Here is a 20594-nt window from a genome sequence, read left to right on the forward strand (position 1 = left end):
CAGGAGAGAGCTCTCCCCGTGGCGTGGATCTGTCTCAAGTGGATACTGGGGAGGCCTGAAACTGTCACAGGTGCCTGCTCTTTGACCTGAAGAGTTAAGGTGAGCTTTCAAACCAGACCAGTGGGTTTGAGGATTTAAAATGTCTAACTCCTAGCAGGTCAGGAACGAGCCTAGGGGATTCTGTAGGGTTCCTGGAGACACCTCATCCAAAAGTGCTTTAGAGCTTCACAAAGTCTTGGCGGGCAGGGGAGAAAGGGACTTGGGGCTGGGATGTAGCTAGCGGTAGAGGCCTTACCTAGCATACTGGAGACCCTGGGTTCCACCTCAGCAATAAAGGGAAAAACGGAAGTCTTAGCTGTTCCCCAGAGAAAAGCAACTAAAAACCACCACCACCACCACCACCACCAGAAAACACTATGGAATCCAGGCTTGGGGGCAGCTGCTGCCTCTTAGGACACACATTCAGGAACTGGGAACTGCTGAGGGATGGAGCCACTTATACTGTGGCAGATTTCAGACCCTACTCTTCTTCCCACCAAAATGGCAGGACGTAAGGAGCAAAATTAAATGTGTGACATTCTGTGTGACTTGCAAGAAGTAACTTGAGTGCTCTGTGCTGTGGTCAGGTAATGAGGTGGTGTTGCCCCGAGATAAGTCTGACATTTTCTCAAGCTGGAGACACGTGCAACTGACCCCAGTAAGACAACTGCCTTCCCCTGACGAGACCGCTGGCAGGGTCTGATAAAAAGGGTTTAAAAGGACTCGTGTTGAGCCCAGCCCCAGTCTCCGTTTTACACCGATGGGCCAGTGCCGCGCCCAGCCTGGAGGAGACTCGCTGACTTGCTCGTCGCTTGCGGAACATCCCTCGTCCTGACCGTGACCGAGACGTTCCCGTGGAGGTGACCGCGGAGCCGCCCGTGTGCCTCCCGCCTGAGACGTCTCCGCCCGGCCTGCGCGACCTCGCCGCCCTCCCTCGCCTTCCCACCGTCCTCGCCACCAGGACTCCGGCCGGAGGGAGCTCCCCAGCGAGATCTCCTGGGCCGTCCTCCTGACCGACCTCTGGGAGTCGCTGCCTTCGACTCAAGAGACGTCACACGGGAGTGGACCTGGGAACGGGTCTCAGTGAGGAGGGAGCCTTGCTTACCCGGGGCTTACGGAGATTTAGTGATTGAGTCGTGAGACGTTGGTGTGGCTGGAGGTGAGGTGACTATGGTGTGGTGTGATCAGCTCAAATAAAGGCCAAGTGATCTCGGACCAAACGTACTCTCCTTGACTCCTTGCCGCTGGTGACAGTGGAGAACGCCGTCCTGAGCACTGGCTGGCACCCAGCCCTGTCCTCAGTCTCCCTGGGGTTGACCAGCTCATGACTCAAGGTTTCAAGACCACAGGAGCAGCTGGGGCTCGACCTGTGGCTCAGGAACCCAGGTTGCTGTGGAAGCTCTATTTCTTTTCTTTTCTTTTTTCTTTTTTGTTTTTTAGTAGTCAATGGACCTTCCTTCCTTCCTTCCTCCCTTCCTTCCTCCCTTCCTTTCTCTCTCTCTCTCTCTCTTTCTTTCTTTCTATGCGGGGTTGAATTGAACCCAGTGCCTCACACACGCCAGGCATGCACTCTGCCACTGAGCCACAATCCCAGCCCTAAATTCTAGTTCTTACCACCTGCTCTGTGAGCCCTTCCATGCTAGGAGGCCGTGTTTCCCTGCCTAATTGTCCCAGGGCCAGGTGCCACATGCCCTGAGCCCACTAAAAACATCCACAGTAGCTGGGTATGAAGGCACAAGTCTGTAATCCTCGCAGCTCAGGAGGCTGAAGCAGGAGAATCCCGAGTTCAAAGCCAGCATCAGCAACTTAGCAAGGCCCTGTCTCTAAATAAAATATTTAAAAGGGCGTCTCTGGGTTCAATCAATCCCCAGTACCAAAAAAAAAAAAAAAAAACCACATGAGCCAACCCTAAGCTTGCCCTGCCTGCCCTGCCCTGCCTGCCCTGCCTGCCCTGCCTGCCCTGCCTGCCCTGCCTGCCCTGCCCTGCCTGCCCTGCCTGCCCTGCCTACCCTGCCTGCCCTGCCCGCCCTGCCTGCCCTGCCCTGCCTGCCCTGCCTGCCCTGCCCTGCCCTGCCTACCCTGCCTGCCCTGCCTGCCCTGCCTTGCCTGCCCTGCCTGCCCTGCCCTGCCTGCCCTGCCTGCCCTGCCTGCCCTGCCCTGCCTGCCCTGCCTGCCCTGCCTACCCTGCCTGCCCTGCCTGCCCTGCCTGCCTGCCCTGCCCTGCCCTGCCCTGCCCTGCCCGGCCCTGCCCTGCCTTTCCTGTGGAGATTATGCCACACGGGGCTCCTGTCCCCCTTCCCCTCTCTCCTCTGCCTCCTGGTCTGTTCACCTCACCATACCTGAATAATGACAGAACCTACCTTAGAAGACACCTGGCCACCGCCTCTCAGTCAAATAAAATACGACCTGCCCAATAGGGCAGAGTGACCCTGTAGATTGGGTCACACCCTATTGAGGGTGTCGCCTAAAAACAGTGGCAGAAATCACAAGGCCACAGGAGGTAGGTGGTGGCTCTTAGTCTACTGCTACAAGGAAACCCTGAAGACGGTGACTTAAACCACACAAGTTCATTTCTCCTCCTGTGGAGACTGGAAACTCAAGGTCAAGGTGCCGTCTGACGCAGCTCCTAGCCAGGGCTCTCTCCTGGCAAGCGGTCACTTCCCCACTGTGATCTCGTGGCCTCTCCTGGGAAGCTGGTATCTCTTCTTCACAGCCACTGATCTCAGCAGCCCAGGGCCTCGCCCTCCGGCCCCGCTTCGGCCTGGGTGATCTCCCCACGCCATCACACGGGGCACAGGGTTCTGCTGGGACAAGACTCAGTTTGTAACAGCGGAGTCACTGCTGCCCCTCCTCCCTCATTGCCAAGGCTGGAGGCACAGCCCTGGGCCAGGAGAAACCTGGAGGCAGTGATTTCTTCCCCTGACCTCACTCCAGTGGCCACAGTGTGCTGGTGAGACAAGGTCTGAAACTGGAAACGCCTCGGAAAACCTGGGACACGCGATGTTGTTAGCTGAGCCGAGCCCGTCTGTCCTTTCCCTTTTGGGGCCACAGCCAGCAGCTCTGGACCATTAGGAACGAGCTGGTTAGGCACCAGCTGAAACACTAGTAAAGGAGAGAGCAGACTGTGCAGTCCGCAGCAGGCATGTCCCGCAGCATGCAGCCAGCCAGTGTGTGTGTGTCGGGCTGCCAGGCAGAGCCTCAGACTCGGTGGCTTACACACCAAACGCTGCCTGTCACGGCTCTGGAGGCCAGGAATCCACCGCAGAGACGCCGGCAGGGATGGCTCCCTCCAAGGGCGGTCCTCTGCTTGCAGGTCATTTCCTGTGTCCTTACGCCACTCCCCCTTTGCATAAGGACACCAGTCACGTTGGATTGGGGTCTGTCCTAATGACCTCACTTTCACTCCCCTATGTCCCCAAAGACCCCATCTCCAAATAAGATCACAGGCTGAGGGGCTGGCGGTCAGGACTCCAGTGTGTGAATTTGGGGAGCAGGAGGGTCATGATTCAACCCATAGCACCTGGTTCCTATGCAAGGTTCTCCCCACGCTGAGGGTGACCCTGATCTCCCAACACCATCTGACACCAAGACTTCAAACCTCAGTGAGGTCTCCCAGGTCTGATCACTTGCTCCCATGAGTGAGGGACGTAGGTCCAGCTGGGTTCTGGACCAAGGTGCTGCTCTGAAAGGTCAGCCTGCTGGGCTAGGCTAGTAGGGTGAGTTGCCCACCAGTTATGAACTGAATGTTGTTCCCCCAAATCCATATGCTAAATCCTAACCCCAAATGTGAGATGGGGGGCTTTGGAGATCATGAGGCTTAGGAGTCATGAGGGTAGTGCCTTTACAAAAAGAGGAAGAGGGACCAGAGTGTGTGAGCGGCTCTCCCTCCCTCTCTGCTTCTTCTTCACAAAGGCCACGTGAGGACCCTGCCATGAAGTGGCCATCGGCCAGGAAGAGAGTCCTGTCCAGGAACTAAATCGGCTGGCACCGGACCTTGGGCTTGAAGCATCCAGAGCAGTGAGAACCACTTTCTGCTGGCTAGCTCCTCAGACCAGGGTGATTTGTAACAGCAGCCACACCTAACCAAGGTTGGCCGCGACACCACCCAGTGCCAGCCAGACATCCCGCGGGCCACTTATCTCACGGTCCCCAAGAGCCCTGGGCTGGCGCAGGAAGCGGTCACCCAGGCTTCCTCTGGTGTCCTCCTGACTACGGCAGACAGTCACCGTGTCCGAATGAAGTCTTTTTAAAAACTAATTATCATGTGACACATGGTCACCACGGCCACCATTTCTCAAGCCTCAGCACACTATTGACTCCGACGGCTCTGATGCAAACACTCTGGTGGAAGACGAGCTCCCCTGGATTTTCCAGGTCCCCTCTCTTCTGTCTCCATGAACAGCATTCTGGAAACCTAACCACTTACTTCCAGGCTGGGCCGACTTTGCGCTCTCCAGCCACTCTCCAGCCACTCTCCGTCAGAGATCCTTCCACCAACCTGGCAGAGGGCCGCCTCCCCAGGGCCTGCCCTGGGCTGGACACAGGAGGAGCAAGAAAGGCAGTCACCTGTGTCCTAGGGGCCAGCCTGGGAGGTCTTGCCAGCACTCAGCTTCCCGTAGGTCTCTACTCTGAGTTGTGAAGGGAAAGGGTTTGTGCTTGGACTGATCGTTACTGACACGTGCTCATAAAAATGCCTAACAACTCATCTGCCTAAAGAGCCGCTCTCATTCTTGGGGGTGGGTCTCAGAAGCCTGGGGAGAGCCAAAAGGAAGCACAGAGGCCAGGCCCAGTGAGGTAGGGCAGGCTGGGCTGGGCACAAGCCTGGTTTCCCAGGAGACTCTGCTGTGACCAGCCTGACTCTCTGGGTATCTGTGCAACAGCTGGGGACTGGTAAGCAGATCTTTCAAGGTCCAAAAAAGTAGGAGCAAGTGTCTCCACCAACATATCACTTTTAAGGCTCCTGGGCCTTGTCCGGGAGGGTCTCAGAGCTCAGAGGCCTGAAGGCCAGGAGTACCCCCACCTCTGCTTTCCTCTCAGTGCCTTGGTTTACCTGAGCACAGGTGTGGTGGGAGGATGCTCCTTCGGTCTGCCCAGGGTCAGGGTGGGGAGCGGCGATTTCAGCTCCAAAGAGAGATAGAGCCCTCAGATCCCAAGAGCCAAGCGGGTGGTCCCACGGGGCCGGAGAGGACAGTCAGTGAGGGCAGGGTTGCACTCTGACGCTGTGGGTTCCTAGGGCTGTCACTGAGCAGCCCTGTACCCTCTGGCCTTTCCCTGTTTCCCCATCTGTAAAATGAGAAGAACCTGACCTCACTAGTGTTTGTGAAGATTCAGTGTGTTGACCCATAAAATGAGCTTGCACAGAGCAAGAGTCTGAAAATGTTAGTGTTACTAATCAGCAATTAATTCCCCTCCCCACTACTGAGACTTGAACCCAGGGGTGCTCTACCACTGAGCTACATCCCCAACCCTTTTAATTTTAAAAATTTTTTAATTTGTTCTTTTAGATACACATGACAGTAGTGTATTTCATCATGTTATACATACACAGAGTATAACTCCCCATTCTTGTGGTTGTACATGGAGTTACACTGGTCATGTATTCATATATGAACATAGGGAAGTGATGTCTGATTCACTCTACTGTCTTTCCTATTCCTATCCTCTCTCCCTTTCCTTCAATCCCCTTTGTCTAATCCAATGAACTTCTATTCCCCCCCTCTTATTATGTTAGAATCCACATATCAAAGAGAACATTGGCCTTTGTTTTTTTTGGGATTGGCTTATTTCACTTAGCATGATAGTCTCCATTTCCATCAATTTGTTGACAAATGGTATGATTTCCTTCTTTATGGCTGAGTAATATTCCATTGTGTATATATACCACATTTTCTTTATCCATTCATTTGTTGAAGTCCACCTAGCTTGGTTTCATAGTTTAGTTACTGTGAATTAAGCTGCTATATAAACTATGATGTGGCTGCATCTTTTAATTTTTTTTTTTTTTTTTTTGAGACAGGGTCTCACTAAGTTGCCAAAGTTGGCCTTGAAGTTGGGATTCTCCTGTCTCTTCCTCAGCCTCCCAAGTTTCTTGGAGTACAGCTATGGATGACAATTAATTCTTACCAATTATAATGTGCTTTCCTAAGCAATGCCTTCCTCTCATAGGGTACTGTGGTAGATCTCATGTGCTGCCTGCATCACTGACCCCAGGGGCTCAAGTGTCTAGAGATCTGTACCCTGAAGATGGTGTGCCCTCATTGTCAGCTGAGTTAAGGGCTAGGGTGGAAGATGGGGGGCAGAGTCAGATCCGTCGTCCTGGGAGGGCCTAAGTGGGCAAGTACCTGAACCTGGGCGGGGACGACAGACACAAGGCTCAACTTGAGAGCAGCAGGCACGTGGTCGAGGGTTGGTCTTCGCTGCAGGATGCGCAGTTGGTGGGGGACCTTGGGGTCCCCCAGGGTCTCCTGGCGGTGTGGAGATGCTGTGCTGTGCGGGTATGTCTGCTCCCAAGCTGTGCTCGGAGGCCTGTGGGTCCCAGCGAAGGCGCGGCGATCGGCGGGCTCTGGGGCCCTGGGCTCTCAGGAGTGCAGCCGGGCGAGGGAGCAGCCGCCGGCCCGGCGCCCCCCGCGCCCACTCTGGGGTCCCTCGCGGCTGTCGGCGTGGGAGCACGGGTCGTGGGAGCACGGGTCATGGGAGCACGGGTCGTCCAGGGGCGCCCCGGAGCGCCGGGGCCGGGGCCACGCACCACCAGTGCAAGGCGTGCTGCGGTGCGGACGCGGCGCGCCGAGCGGGGCTCGGGCCCTGGTCTCGTTCCTTCCCGCTCCGGGGCGGGGCTTGCGCGGCGGTGCCCGCCCCCGGCCCGCCCCCGGCCCGCCCCGGCGCCGCGCGGGACTCGCGGGTTCGCAGCCGGCGGCTGAGGTCAGAGGAGGCGGGCGGCGCGTCCGAGCCCAGCGCCTGCGCGAGCCGCGCCGCGCGCCGGAGGAGCGGCGGACCCGGAGCCGGAGCGAGGCCGTGATGCCGCCGGGGCCCCGCGCCGCGCGCCAGCCCGGCATGGAGGAGGAGTGCCGCGTGCTCTCCATCCAGAGCCACGTCGTCCGCGGCTACGTGGGCAACCGGGCGGCCACCTTCCCGCTGCAGGTACGCGCTCGGCCGGCTTACGTAACCCGCTCCGCGGCACTGGCGCCCTGCGTGCGGGTCCGCGGCGGGTGGCCGGCCGCCCCCAGCCGTGACCTTGGGGGGGTCCCGCGACCTGTCCCAGTTGGGGGTCTGGCGTTCAGGGCGCTGCGGGCAGAACCTGGCGGGCCCATGAGCCTGCCCTTTGGGTTGGTGGACGGGGCCGTGGAGCACTCCAGAGGGGACCCCTGCCGGTGGGTTGGCCTGGGCGTCGGGGCGGGGGCGCTCAGGTGGGACCAAGCCCCGGTGCACCAGCTGTGGCGCACTCGCCAGGTCCTGCGAGTGCATCCGGCTTCCCGCCACCAGGCCAGACGTGGGCAGGGGCTCCCTGGAGGCGACGAAATACGGCAGGGTTGGAGGACTCTGCCCCCGCAAGCAATGTCCAAGAGATCGGTGAGATAGGCAGGTGTTTGGGCTGGCCTTCAGGTTCTGCCCTTTGTCCCCTGTGGGCCTCACGAAGGAGGAATCAAGAGTGAGGTAGAAGACAGGCCAGTGCCCAGGAGGCCGGACCAACTCTGTCCATTCCTGGAGCTCACCAGTCTTCACGTGTTGCTGTAGGCCAGGCACCTACTGCTTCCTGGTTGTACCTGAGTGCCCTTTGGATGGTCACTGGGTGTTTGTCTGGACCTGAGGCAGAGCCAGGGGATGGGCACTTCCTTGCCTGGCTGTCCCACCAGGAGGGCTGGGTGGGCCTGGCCAGGTGGTGGCCCCTCTGGCCTGCCCACTTTTCGGCCTGGTCTGTGACATGGGGCAGTTATGACAGGTCCTTGGGCCCTTGCTGTGCACACCTAGTCCCCATGCTGAGCATTGCAGGACACGAAGAAGGGTCACCTGTACAGGAGTTCAAGTTCAAAGGGACAGGGTGGTCACTGAGTGTTGAGCCCCTGTTGGGAGGTGTTCAGTGCCTCCCCACTGCTGTCTCAGGTTTGCTCCTCATTCACCAACTAGCAGGGGGCCGACCTCCCTGGGGCAGTTGGTGCACTGTCCCACAGTCCCACACACTTACTGTAGCCCCTAGCTTGTGGGGGAAGGGAACACAGCAGGATTGCAAGGACGGGTCACTGAGGTGGGATGTGCTTGGAGCATAGGTGCAGGGGCAGCCAGGGAGGGTGGAGCCAGGCTGTGTTCTGAGCAGCCCTAACCACCCTGGGCTGTCACGCAAGCCCCTGTGGCTCTCTGTCCTGTCCCTCCCCCCACTCACCTGCTGCTACTGCCTCCCTTCACTGGGCACACTGTTCTTCCTCCTCTTGTCTGGGTCCTCCAGCAGGGTCCCTGGTTCCTGAATTTCCAGGCATGTGCCCTTGGATGAGAACATAGTGTTCCTATTGCCGGGGGAGGGGCTCCTGACAACCCACCTGGGGAAGGGCCTGTTAAGGACAGAGCTGTGCTTCTTACCTGGGGTTCCAGTGCCCAGCATCCTCCTCCGTGGGCTCCACAGGGGCCCATGCTGCATTTTGCTCTTCCACCCCTGTGTTTGAGCACCCTGGGCAGGGAGAAGCCGTGAGGTGGGTGGGGTGGGCCGAGATGGCTGGCCGACCTGCCATCCAGCTTGTACAGCCTTCGTGAGCACAGGAGGGGCGGGATGGGCAGAGCCTGGGGGTGGATTGGGGCAGTGCTCACCAGCCTTTCAGAGGCAGTTCCAAGGGGCGCATTCCCTAAGGTGCGGTCATTTTAGGGGTTTTGATCGCTACGACTTAAGTTGGGACATCAGAGTATTGTCCACATGGCTAAATGTGGGGAAAGAAAAGCTAGAAAAGAGGAAGGTGTAGGCTCAGGCCAGGTGCAGAGGTCTGCCCTGATACTGCTCTCAGAGAGGCCACAGAACGCCTCGGGGCCTGGCAAGGGTCTGGAGAGGCCAGTTGTGGGGGCTGATCCAAGTGTCCAGGGTGATGTGTCACGAGCAGATGTCCCCTCTTCCTGTAATTGCAGCCGGGGGACCTGGTCCTGGTGTCTGAGTCTTTCCTGTGCCCTGGTGCCATCCCTGCGGGGTGCAGCACGTGCCTGTGGCCAGCATGCTCCCTGCTGAAGGCTGCTGTGTGGCCCAGACTCTCCCCCCAGGACTGTCAGGGCCCTGCCTCCTGCACACTTCCTGCTGAGTCCTCAGGCAGCTCTCTAGGGTCTCAGGAGGCAGCCACAGCGGCCACCTGCCCTGGGCTGGGGAAAATGTGCAGATGAGAAGGGAGCAGAACCTTGACCCTGATTTGGATGTTGTTTCTGGGCCTGAGCCCAGGGTGCATTTTAGTGTCCAAGGGGAACATGTTTGTGTGGCAGGGGCGAGGTGCCAGGCACGGTCCGGGGTTTGCAGAGCGCGAGGGCCAGGCAGTCCGTGCTTCTCCTGCTCCCCACCCCATCCCTCCTCACCCGCCTCTGCCGGGAGGGCAGGACAGGGCAGGGCAGGGGCCGTGTGGAGCTCAGCACACAGGTCTGTGGTCGGGTGGGGAGCCCTGCTCTCCGGCCCTGAGCTTTGGGTCAGGGAAGGAAGGGTCCTGGGCACTCTGCCTGTGCACACACTGCCAGGACCGTTTCCTCTTTTCGTTTTGGGGTGCTTTTCTTGCACTTGCCTGCAGGCACGCGGCCGCTGAGCTATACCCCAGCCCGTTTTCTCTTGTAGAGGAAAGCCTCCAGGTCTTCCGGGCGGCAGCTCTGGGTCTCCTGAGCCCCGCGGGTGTCAGTGCGAGCCTTCGTGGCATGCTGGTTGGGAAGTGGGGCTCCCAGGATGCTCAGAGCAGCCTCCCAGCCCCACTCCTCCCTCCTGCTTCCCAAGGTGGGGTCATGGTCCACTGTGAGCACCTCAGACAGTGGCTTGCAAACACATTTATTCTCCCTCACCCGGAGGGCACAAGGCTGCAGTCAGTGTTGGCCGCTCTGTGCTCCAAGGAGAGACCTTCCTGCCTCCCAGCTTCTGGGGCCCAGGTGTTCCTGGCTTGTAGGTGCATCACTGTCTGCTGCCTGACCTTCTCCCCTTGTTCTCTCCTTCGAAGGACACTGTCACTGGGCTCAGGGCACACCCAGATAATACAGGATGATCTCATCTTGAGATCTTTAACTTATATTTGCAAAGACCCTTTTTCCAGACACAGTCATGTTCTGAGGTTCTGGGTAGACGTACCCTTGGGGCCACCATGCAGTCTGCCTGGGGTTGGAGGGACAGTTAGGGTTTTCTTAAAGGCTCAGAGGTTAGTGACACCAAACCATCCTGTTTGGAAGAGGAGGACATGGATTGCAGTCCCTGTGCTGTCCACACAGCATGGCTCCCAAGGGTGGCAGTGAGCACTGCCAAAGCCACCCTGTCGGGGCACTGGAGCCAGTCCTAACAACTGCCTGCTGAGTCCTCAGGTAGCAACTTTGTATCCTTTATGTCAACCTCTGGAAGAGTGGGCCTGGCCGTGGTACCCATGTGGCCTCTGTGCTGGGGTAGCCTCAAGGATGTTGGGGGGATCATGAGCATTGGACATCAACTCACTGAATCCATTGGCTTTGAGAATCTGACCTGGGGCCTAGCTCAAAACCCATTTAAATACCATGTCCCTGAAACAGGAAGACAAGGCCACAGCCTCCTGCCCCTGAGGATGTGGTAAGGTGGACATCTTGGTTTGGGACCTGCAGAGAGCAGCCTCATTTGTCAACTGTCCTGGCCCATTGTGCAGGAGCAGACCCTGAGGGGCAGAGCAATGCCCGTTCATCAGTGGCCTGGGCCTGGACACCCTGCAGGAAGAAGCAGGGGATGGGCATCAGGTTGTGCTGGAATCCTGGATCTCACTAGGACTCTACTCCTCTCTGACAAGTGACATTGGCAAAGCAGCCATGGCTGAGGTCGAGGGTCCCTGGAGCCATGGGGACCTTGTCAGGTGCACAGTATGCATGCACACATGGGCAGGTCACGCTTGCTCACTTGCTTGGAGGTGATGTGCCAGGGTTGGAAACAGTTCCGTGTCTTCTGGGATGTGCCCGCCGGGCTGTGCTGACCTGCTTACTTGCTCTCCTCTGTTTGGAATTCTCCCTGCTTCCCTTTGGCCACTGCTGGTCTGAGCCAGAATGGGTTCCAGTCCTGGAAATGTAGGTGGTGTTTGTAGTGTTTTTTCTGCAAGAAAAAGCAGTCTCGGTTGTTCTTGCTCTTCTGACTGAGTTTAGGGCTGAGGATTCTGCTTTTCTCTGCTGCCACGGAGAAGACAGAACTTGCTGGTTTTACTTTCTGATTGGCTTTTTCCCTGCTGCCTTGGCTTGGACCATGTCTGCATGTGTGGGTGAAGGTTGTACATGCGTGAGCGTGGTTGCCTGTGTGTCTTCAGGTGTGTTTCTTGGTGCTGCTCTGCCCTCTGCAGGTGTGGCCTTCATTACAGTAAGGCTTGGGGTGATGCTACCCGCCATGGAAACGGGGGACTGGCCGCTGACTTGATGGCTTTTCCTCTGCTCTGCACATCCACACAGAGCTTCTGACAGTCATGGCCAGTCCTGCATGGTGCCCTGAGGAGTGACACGGGGAGGAAGAGTAAATGGAGTTTCCCAAGGAAGAAGGAAGGGGTGCTGAGGAACGGGCTCAGGGATGCAGTGTGGTAACTCGGGTGGCGCCGCCCTCCTGCCCACCCCGAGCTGCCATCCTGTTCTGTCCACTCCCAGGCTCCACGTGGGCTCTGTTCTAGGGGTTTCTGCTGCTGGCACAAGCAGCAGGCCTCTGTACGTGTCCTCGGCTGCTCCTCGAGCGGCTCCAGGAAGGCTGACCCTGTCCCTCCTGTGAGAGCCACCACAGGAAAAGAGTCCTCCTTGGGTCGCTGGAGAAGCTGTGGTGGCAGGGAAGGCTCGACCCACCCAGGGACCACGCTGTGGGTGGGAGTGAGGTGCCAGGGATGGGAGCCAGCACTCGGCAGAGCCCCTGCTGACCAGGTCATGGAGAGGCGCAGCATCCAGGCGGAGGGGCAGCAGGACCCTGGGCTGGAACTGAGCTGCATTTGCACTGCTGCCCGCAGGGTGGACAGGCCTGAGGCCACACCGAGGAGCTCATACGGGGCCAGGAATGCCTTTTTGGCAGCCTCTGGATAGCTCAGCAACCCCCAGCTGTCTGACCATCTGATCTCTTCTGAGCCAGCAGACTGGCAGGCAGGCTGCTGGGTGGTAGGAAGAGGGGCCTTCCTATCAGCCTGGTTCTCTGTGACCCCTGTGGCTAGGATACACAGTCTGAGTGACCCAACAGCGAGCCGGGCTGACCCTTGTCAGTCCCTAGGTGCTGCCCAGAGCTGGGGACGGGACCCCTTGCCTTGGGACTTTGCAGAGCATCCCAGTACCCAGGAGACCCTGGACTCCACTGCCCTTGGTCCTGGCCATGAGTGCTGTGGGCAGAGTGGGGGTTGGGGGCTGTGGCGGTGGGACTCCAAGCTGTGACAGCAGAGGCAGGTTGTGCACTGGGCAGAGGCCCCTGGGGGTTCCTCTGGGGAACATGGGCTGTCTCTAGAAGTTCCCTGTGGAGAGCAGAGGGTGAGGATGTGTCTTGGCGGGATGTCCCTGGAAGGACATGGGGCCGGGGCCCTGGGCTTGCTCAGGTGGCGGAGGTCAGGATGTGTGTCCTTCCCCTTTCCTACTTCATTTCCTGGGACTGACTGAGAACAAGCCAGGTGGGGGTCACTGGGGCAGGCGTTGCCTCTAATGCCTGACCTCCTCCCACTGGAGAAGGCTTTGGACGAGGGTGGGTGGCCCCCAGAGGACCTTTGCTGGAATATTCCAGAGCGCTCCCCCCCTCCCGCCTTCTGAGTCACTCTGCCTCTCCCACGAGGTGGGATCAGCTGAGCTGCTGCTTCAGTGCGGTGTCTCACTGTGGTGTCTCACTGTGGTGTCTCACTGTGTTCACCCGCCTCGCCATTAGCGGAGGGTTAAAGACGCAGCAAGGAAGGCGTCATGGGGCTGCCGGGAGTGGGGGCTACCGGCCCACAGCAGCCGCTTGCATGCGTCACTGGGAGGATGCTTGGTGGCCACGAGGGTGGGGGCCTAGGCTGCCGTGGGGCACGAGGAGGAGCTTGTGTCTTGCAGCAGGGGTGGAAGGAGGAGGGAGGAAGGAGAGGCGTGGAGAGCTTCCTGCATCCCTGTGGCGGATCGAGGCAGAGGTCTGCCCCTCCTCTGGGCGCACCTGAGCTGTGCTGCTGCCTTCCGCACAGCACGGCCAGTCGGGGGTCTGGGCTCTTTCCAGGCCCCTGCGGGGCTCTGCCTGGATTGCCTTGACCACTGGGTGGGACAGTCTGAGTGGCTTCCTCTCTTGGCAGGACAGGCTGTTCCTTTTTTTTTTGGGTGCTGGGGATCGAACCCCGGGCTTTGTGCTTTCAAGGCAAGCACTCTATGCCTGAGCTACCTCCCCAGCTGACAGGCTGTTCCGGAGGTGCACACGGCTGTAGGCCTCGTCCAGCTGCAGGCCCGGGGGCCTCTGCCACCGATCAGGCATCATCAGTGTTGCAGGGCAGACGCTGCCCACCGCAGGCCTCCCAGGAGCGCCCCCACGGCTGCCGTGGATCTCGGCCTTCTGAGGCGCTGCGCCCCCAGCTCTGCCGTGGCCTCAGCTTAGGCCCCTCTCGCCGTGCTCGCCAGCCGACCCTCCAGGCAGCGGAGCTTCATCTGTCAGGCTTCTTGGCCGAGACCCCCCTCTCACCCAGAGGCTTTGGGAAGTGGGGAGCCCGGAGCCCCCCGCGCAGGCCGGAATGCTGCAGAGAGCCCGGAGCAAGGCACTCAGGGCCTGGGGCTGGAAGAGGGCCACCTCTCCTCTTCCCGGTGCCGGGCACAGGGTGGGACCAGCCCCGCTCGCTCTGGTTTCCTGCACACGCACCTGCGGTGGAGTCGGTCAGATCCAGGAGGAGGGCAGCTGCGCCATGTGCTGGGGGAGGGTCGAGGGAACGTGCTCCACCAGGCTGTCCTTGGCTGCCCGGCCGAACCTGGAAACAGACCTGCCGATGGAGGGTCCACGGCCCTCCACGAGGGAGGGGGGAGGGGCACAGTGGCTTCAGGGCTTCAGGGTCCAGAGATGGCCAGCAGCTCTGCAGCAGGGGCTCATGGAGTGGCGGGGACTCGGACTGTGGCTTGGGTGTGACGCTGGGGTGGTGGACACTGGTCTGGCCCTCATTCTTGGGCAGCAGTGGGCCCTCGAAGATAGGTTTGGAGGGGCGTGGAGGGCTACGGTCTGAGGGAGCCAGGGCAGGTGGAGCTCAGAGGCCAGTGAAGACCATCGCAGGGTCGGGAGTGAGCTGGTGTGAACAGGCCTAGGAAGGTGGGCAAGGGCCAGCTGCAGCTGGGCAGCGCCGGGAGGGAAGGTGGGCAAGGGCCAGCGGAGCAGGAGGCGCTCCCCTTCTTCCGCAGGCCTTGCTCTCTCCCCGGCTGCTCCAGCCAGTTCTTCCTTCTCTTGCAGCAGGTTGTGTGCACCCTCTCGCTGTGTGCCAGCTGTGTGCCAGCTGTGTGCCAGCTGTGTGCAGGGGCAGCGTTGCCTCACAGGCGGTTTCCCTGGTGCTGGCTGAGCGGAGCTGTGGCGGGAGATGCGGGTGGCACAGGGCTCAGGGCCACTGTGCAGAGCAGAGGCTTCCATGCTCCAGGGCGTGAGTGACCGCAAGGCACAGGGAGCTGGTTGGGAAGTGGCGAGGTCCACTGGCCTCAGGTACACAGGGCCACGGACAGGGCTGTCGCGCAGGCTGGGTCCTCAGCAGCCATTCAGAGTCCACCTGTGTGTCCCAGCTCGTCTTCCCCTTCCACCCAGCAGCCTTGAGCACCGGAGTTAGTGGGCTGCACCTGGCCAGTAACAGTCCTGGGAGAAAGGCCACCTCGGGTTTTCACCCACACTTGGAGGGGCCACACAGGGCAGGTGATGGCCCCTGGGGTCACTCTTTGAATCCAGGCGGCCCCTTGGCCATTTGGGGCCCCAGGCTTCCTGTGAGCCGTCCCAGAGTGGCCTGAGGTGGCTGTGTCAGTCAGGGACCTGGGACGCCCTGGCCTGTCCTCATGGGGAGGCCGTCGAGAGCGAGGAGCAGGGCTGCGTCCTCCTGCTGCCTGCTGTGCTGCTATGTCCCGCACACCTGAGCCCTGGGCCAACGAGCAGTGTGTGGCTCCCTTGGGGGGGAGGGGTTAGTGAGGAGGCCGCCAAGCCAGGTGTTGGGAGCAGAGGTGTCCTGAGGGCCAGTAGCTGGCCCTGGGCTGGAAGGGAAGAGGCTGGGGCCAGGAGAACTTAAAAGCTGGGGAGGTGGTGCTGGGGAGCTGTCCAGGGGCTGGGCCTGCGGCGAGGAGCATGAGGACCCAGCATCACTGCCCATCGGGCAGCCAGAGACAGGGGCCTTGGGTCCCCAGCCTGCCGTTCCACTCTCTCCTGGAATGCTGTGCAGGCACAAAACCTCTGGCGTGTGACCCAGCCTCTCGGAGCCCCACGCACAAGGTGGGTCTGCCCCGGGGCGGGAGTGGCCACGGGAGACTCCTTTCTTCAGGCCGCGGGCTCCCACCTTGGAGCGCTCGGGCCTGCTCTGGCTCCTCCTGAGTGTGGCGGGATTGTGCACGTGCCGCGTGACAGGGGGACTCTGGAAGTGCTGCGCCAGCTCGTGACGCTGAAAAGGCCAATTTTGACGGCATTTGAAATAGAGACGCCAGCCCCTTAGCTCTGTCACTTAACGGCAGAAAATAGCAACTTCCTTCTCAGATACACGGCCAGCTCCCAGGGATTCATTATCTGCACGACCAGGAGCAGTGGAGCAGACCATCTGGGCAGGATTCTCAGGATCGGTGTCTTCATGCTGCAGTCTGTCTCCTCGAGTTTAAGGGATGTGAACCGCCACGTCTGCGTCTGCCCAGAGGCGGCCCCGGGCGGGCAGGTGATTTGTGAAGTGCTGTTTTGAGCTCTGGTTGATGAGACTGCTAATTTTTGTTTGATTACTCTAGTGATAATGTTGGCTTGGTTTTCGGAATGACCTTGGTGAACACAGACCATAAGTGTACAGCCCAGTGCAGTAGCCCCAAGTGGACGCCACCCCCAGAACGAAGAGAATGTGCAGAATGTGACGCTCACGGTGGCTGAGAGGCCCAGCTGCTCTCCCGCCCGCCTCCCTCCCTCCGTCTCTCACTGCCTGCCTCTGCTGGCTCTCTGTCCCACACACACTCTGTATCCCTCTGTCTGTGTGCGTCTCTCTGTCCCTCTCACATGCCCTGTCTCTGTCTCTCACACACTGTCCGCCTGTCTGTCCGCCCCGTCTGTCTGTCTGTCTTTCTGCCTCACACTCTGCCTGCCTGTCTGTCTGTCTCTCCCACGTCACTCTCTCCCTGTCTCCAGCCGGTTCTGCAGGGGAAGCAGCCCACTCGTCTCTGCCCACTGCAGGGCCCGAGGTTTTCTGGAGTGTTCTTATGGAACTATGCACCAGCAAACCAGAGCTTGGTGGCCTCTCTGACCTCTTGTCTCCTCCTCCCTCTGTTTCACAGAGCTCTTTGTTCTCATTTTCCTGGGATTTTGGCCAGGGGGAGGGTCTGATTCTGTGCCATGTTTACCTGGAAGTCCTGACGGTTGGTTGACTTTCAGGCTCCCAGCTGCTTTCCCTCCCTCCCTGGTGGAGCACATGGCCTTCGACTCAGCTCTTCCTGAGGCCTGTGCCCCTGGCTCTCATGCCTCACCCTCTGTCCCTTGCATTGGTGGCATCTGCCATTGTGGAACATACTTGGTTGGTGGCTTGTGCTATGGCCCTTTGGTGGCCTCAGGGTGAAGGGAACATCAGGAGCCCCCTGAGACCTGGCTGGGAGTGGGGACTGGAGCAGAGGGGAGACTCAGTGCCCTCTGGAGAGGCTGGGGCAGCGGTGCCCCTGGCAGAGTGGAGCATGTGTGGCTGGAGCGTCCCTCCTCGAAGACGTCCAGGCATTGGGCCAAGGTCAGTTGCAGCAGCCAGCAGGCGAGTCTCAGGACAGTGGGGGACGTGGAGGGCTGGCCTGCAGGAGGAGGGATGTCGCTGGAGGTGGTGGTGCACCCAGGTGCCCGAGGCAGGCAGGGGACATGGCGGGCCTGGTCGGCTGAGTCTCAGGCTCCTTGGGCCTCACAGATGGGCTGGTCTTTGTGGCCAGTAGCACTTGGCCAGCAATCACATCTTAGCTGAGTCGGTCAGGACCTCTGAAAGAGTGCTGCCCTCTCCAACCACAGAGCCCAGGGACAGCCTGGAACCTCCCAGTCCAGTTGGACACCTCCCTGCTCCATGACTCCATGTGCCCCAAAGTCGGGGCTGATGGCGGGTCTGGCCTCGACGTGGGGTCAGGTGATGGTGAGGTCCCTTAGCAGGCCCCAGCTGGTGTGGGGCGGGCAGGTGGTGGTGCGGGAGGCCCGAGGGAGGCCTTGCTGCCTCAGCCCCAGGCTGTCCCTGTGCTCTCGTGGGGCCAGCAAGAGTGCTGGGGCCTGTAGTTGGCCGGGCCTTGCACACTGCCCCATGTGTCTTGGCTGCGTCTTGTGCTCCTGTGTCAGGTGGGCAGGGCCTGCTTTACCCCCGGGCTGGGCTGGACACAGGGCCACGATGATGCTGAGTCATTCCCTGGGCGGCTGGAATGGCCGGCACTCTGCAGGGTACGGTGGATGCTGCAAGGCAGGGAGGGGGCTGTCTGGCAGGATCATTGTTGTCGGGTCACTTTGAAGGTGCCAGCTGGACCAGCCTGGCAGAGGCAGGTGGCAAGGCCAGTAGGGCCTGGCAGTTCCCATGTGAGGTCAGGAGAAAGCAGGTAATGGGCTGAAGAGTGCCCTCTGTCCTGTGTCTGGTGTCCACCACCTCTAGCAGCCGAGGGGCACAGAGAGAGTCCTACCTATTGACCATGAAGAGCCAGGGAAGTGAGGATGGGCCAGGGGGACTCCCTCCATGCTCCCACCCGACGTCAGGCCTGCTGATGACTCCGCAGCCCCTCAGATGTGGCCCTTCTTTCCTTGGGTCAGAAAGGTGCTCTTTTTTGAAGAACTTAGCTTTTTAACTCACGGTTATCTGTTTCTGCAATGAACTTCTTCATGCACTGAGAGTGAACCTGATCCCTCTGACCACAGAGACACCCATGTGACCCTGCAGCCCAGCATGTCTCAAGGGCCCAGCTGTCCCGGGTGAATGACCCCCATGAGGGCCAGTGTGAGGCTCCCTGCCAGCGAGCAGTGAGGGCGAGGTGTCCGTGGTGGTTCTGGGGACCTTGGGCCAGCTGGCATGTGAGGACGAGAGGGGGGTCAGCTGTGTGGCCTGGCAGGCCCGAGCCCACTTCCTCAGAAGGGCGGAGACTGGGAACCCAAAATCTCAGGACAAAGACGGCCTCACAGCAGCCTCACCACCGCACTATGTGCGTTTCCTTGAGTACTTTATTTGGTGGAGTTTCCAGAATGATCCATGAACCCTTCAGTGAGTTCAGCAGTCTGGACAGGGGCTCCGTCTCAACCTTCGGACCTCCCCACTGCTGTCTAAGGCTTGCCGCTCAGGAGTTTCCGGAATAAAGCACGGGAAGCCCCTCGCCAGGCACGCGGGGCCCGGAGTGCCCGTGTGCCGCCAGCCGGGGAGAGCCTGCACCCCCACACCAGCCGCCCTCCGGCCCACCCCCAGCACTGCCCCCTCGGCCTGCTCAGGCCGTCGCCAGGGCCCAGCTGGGCATTCCCAGGACCCCACCCGGGCGCTCACACTGTTCGCGCTGTCTTGCAGGTGTTGGGGTTTGAGATCGACGCGGTGAACTCTGTCCAGTTTTCAAACCACACAGGTAAGACCTCGGTGAGCAGCCATGGTAGAGCTGAGCAGAGTCGGGTGGCATGGGCCCCTAGAAGCCAGGGTGCTGCCCTTCTGCAGACGAGGGCCCCAGAATGCCCCTCTGCGCTGAGTCTGCGCAGCGTATGGGAGAAGGAGCTAGGGTTTGCCTCATCCTTCATGTCTGCTGGGTCTGGATCTCAGATCTCAGTTCTGCTGCTCTGGAGCTGTGTGACCTAGAGCAGGTGGCAGAGCCTCTCTGTGCCTCAGGGTCCTCCTCTAGAAACCAGGCGGTGATCACGCCTGGCTGGGGGAGAGCTAGCTGGGTGAGTCCCAGCACTGGTGATGCCTGTCGGGAGCACAGCCCTCGGTGCTGCCTTCAGCCTGCCAAGTGCCTGTTCAGCCCTCGTCCACCAGTGGCACCAAGGGCGTGAGGCGGTCCCTGTGCGGTTGTTCCGAGGCGGGCCTATAGGTGGTCCGGACTCCTGTACCCCAGTGCCGCAGGAGGGGCGTGTACTCGTGGGGACTCCCCATAGCCCTGACGTGGCCTGACTGTGCGGCCAGGCCGTGTGTGTGTCTGTGCATGTGCGCGGGGTCTGCCCCGCTCTCCAGGTGACAGAACAGAACTGCCTGGCTCTTTGAAATGCTGTGACATCGTTCCGAGACCAGCAGGAACGCCAGGACCATGGAGTGTCCAGGGCAGTCCGGCAGGGCCGCAGGGCGCACAGGGCAGGCCGCACCGTGTGCAGGAGGGTCCTGGGCACTCCTGGATGGGCTCTTACGCCTCACACCCTGGGGTGGGTGAGGGGAATCCAGCGCAGGTTCAGGGGGAGCCTCCACTTCTCACGAAGGGCTCTACAATCCGGAGCCGTCCCAGAAGACCCAGGTCCCTCCAGTGATCCTCGGAGACGGGTGGGCTTGGACTGTCGTTTTTATCATCTTATTAAAAATAAAAAAACAACTTCATATAAGTGAGAGCAGACCTGGCTTACTCGTTAAGTGGCTGCATTTGCTTATGAGGACTGCAAGGAGCCACTCAGCGCCATTGGATCCGGGCAGGCGCCCACAAGCCCTGCTGCCCTCTGGGCCCGTTCCAGCATTCCAGCCTGGCCCAGGGCCCCAGGGCTGCAGATATGGCCAGCTGCCTTTCTGGCCCCTGCAGCCTTCTCCACTTGTGGTCAGCTGGCCACCCTGAGGATCTGAGACAGAAAGGGGCCTCGGAGGGGTAAGATGAAGACCAGACCCTGAGTGCTTGCAGCCCCTGGTGTAGCGCAAGGACAAGGGAGACGGGGCTTCCTCACTGGGCCCGCCCCTCCTGGGGGTCCCCTGAGTGGACAAGTGCCTGTGCCCAGCCCCCTCCTCCAGGTGCCCTGTGGGCTGGGCCGGCCGCCAGCACCCTGCATGTGGCCTGGGGTTGGCTGGCTGTGCAGCCTGGTGGGACTTCCTGGGTGCCTCTGGCTCGGGGCCACCACCTGACGGGTGAGGGCCGTGAGGGAGGCCTCCCTGTTTGCCTGCATGCTGGGCTCTCTCTGCCTGCTCCCCACCCTGCGCCTCTTCCACACCGTTGCTCAGAAGCAAGACTGGCAGGTCCCACCCGCCCCGATGTGTGTGTCACCCGGGAACCACGGGGCTGGTGGATGGGACTAGTGACAGTCCCCACCTTGCAGCCCCTGGGAGCCAGTGGAACACTCCCGTGCCGCCATC

General features: G+C 60.2%; 1 protein-coding gene across 1 annotated transcript in view; it reads left to right on the forward strand.

Annotated features, from left to right (window-relative positions):
* The first annotated feature begins 6957 nt into the window (after positions 1–6957).
* Pdxk (pyridoxal kinase) overlaps positions 6958–20594 on the forward strand; it is a 31170-nt gene continuing 17533 nt past the window's right edge. The window contains exons 1-2 of the mRNA XM_047563236.1: positions 6958–7176; positions 18852–18906. Coding sequence (XP_047419192.1) covers positions 7054–7176; positions 18852–18906 — 178 coding nt within the window. The 5' untranslated portion in view covers positions 6958–7053. The remainder of the gene's footprint in view (positions 7177–18851; positions 18907–20594) is intronic.

The sequence above is a fragment of the Sciurus carolinensis genome, chromosome 9, assembly GCF_902686445.1.
Source record: "Sciurus carolinensis chromosome 9, mSciCar1.2, whole genome shotgun sequence".
Classification (NCBI taxonomy): domain Eukaryota; kingdom Metazoa; phylum Chordata; class Mammalia; order Rodentia; family Sciuridae; genus Sciurus; species Sciurus carolinensis.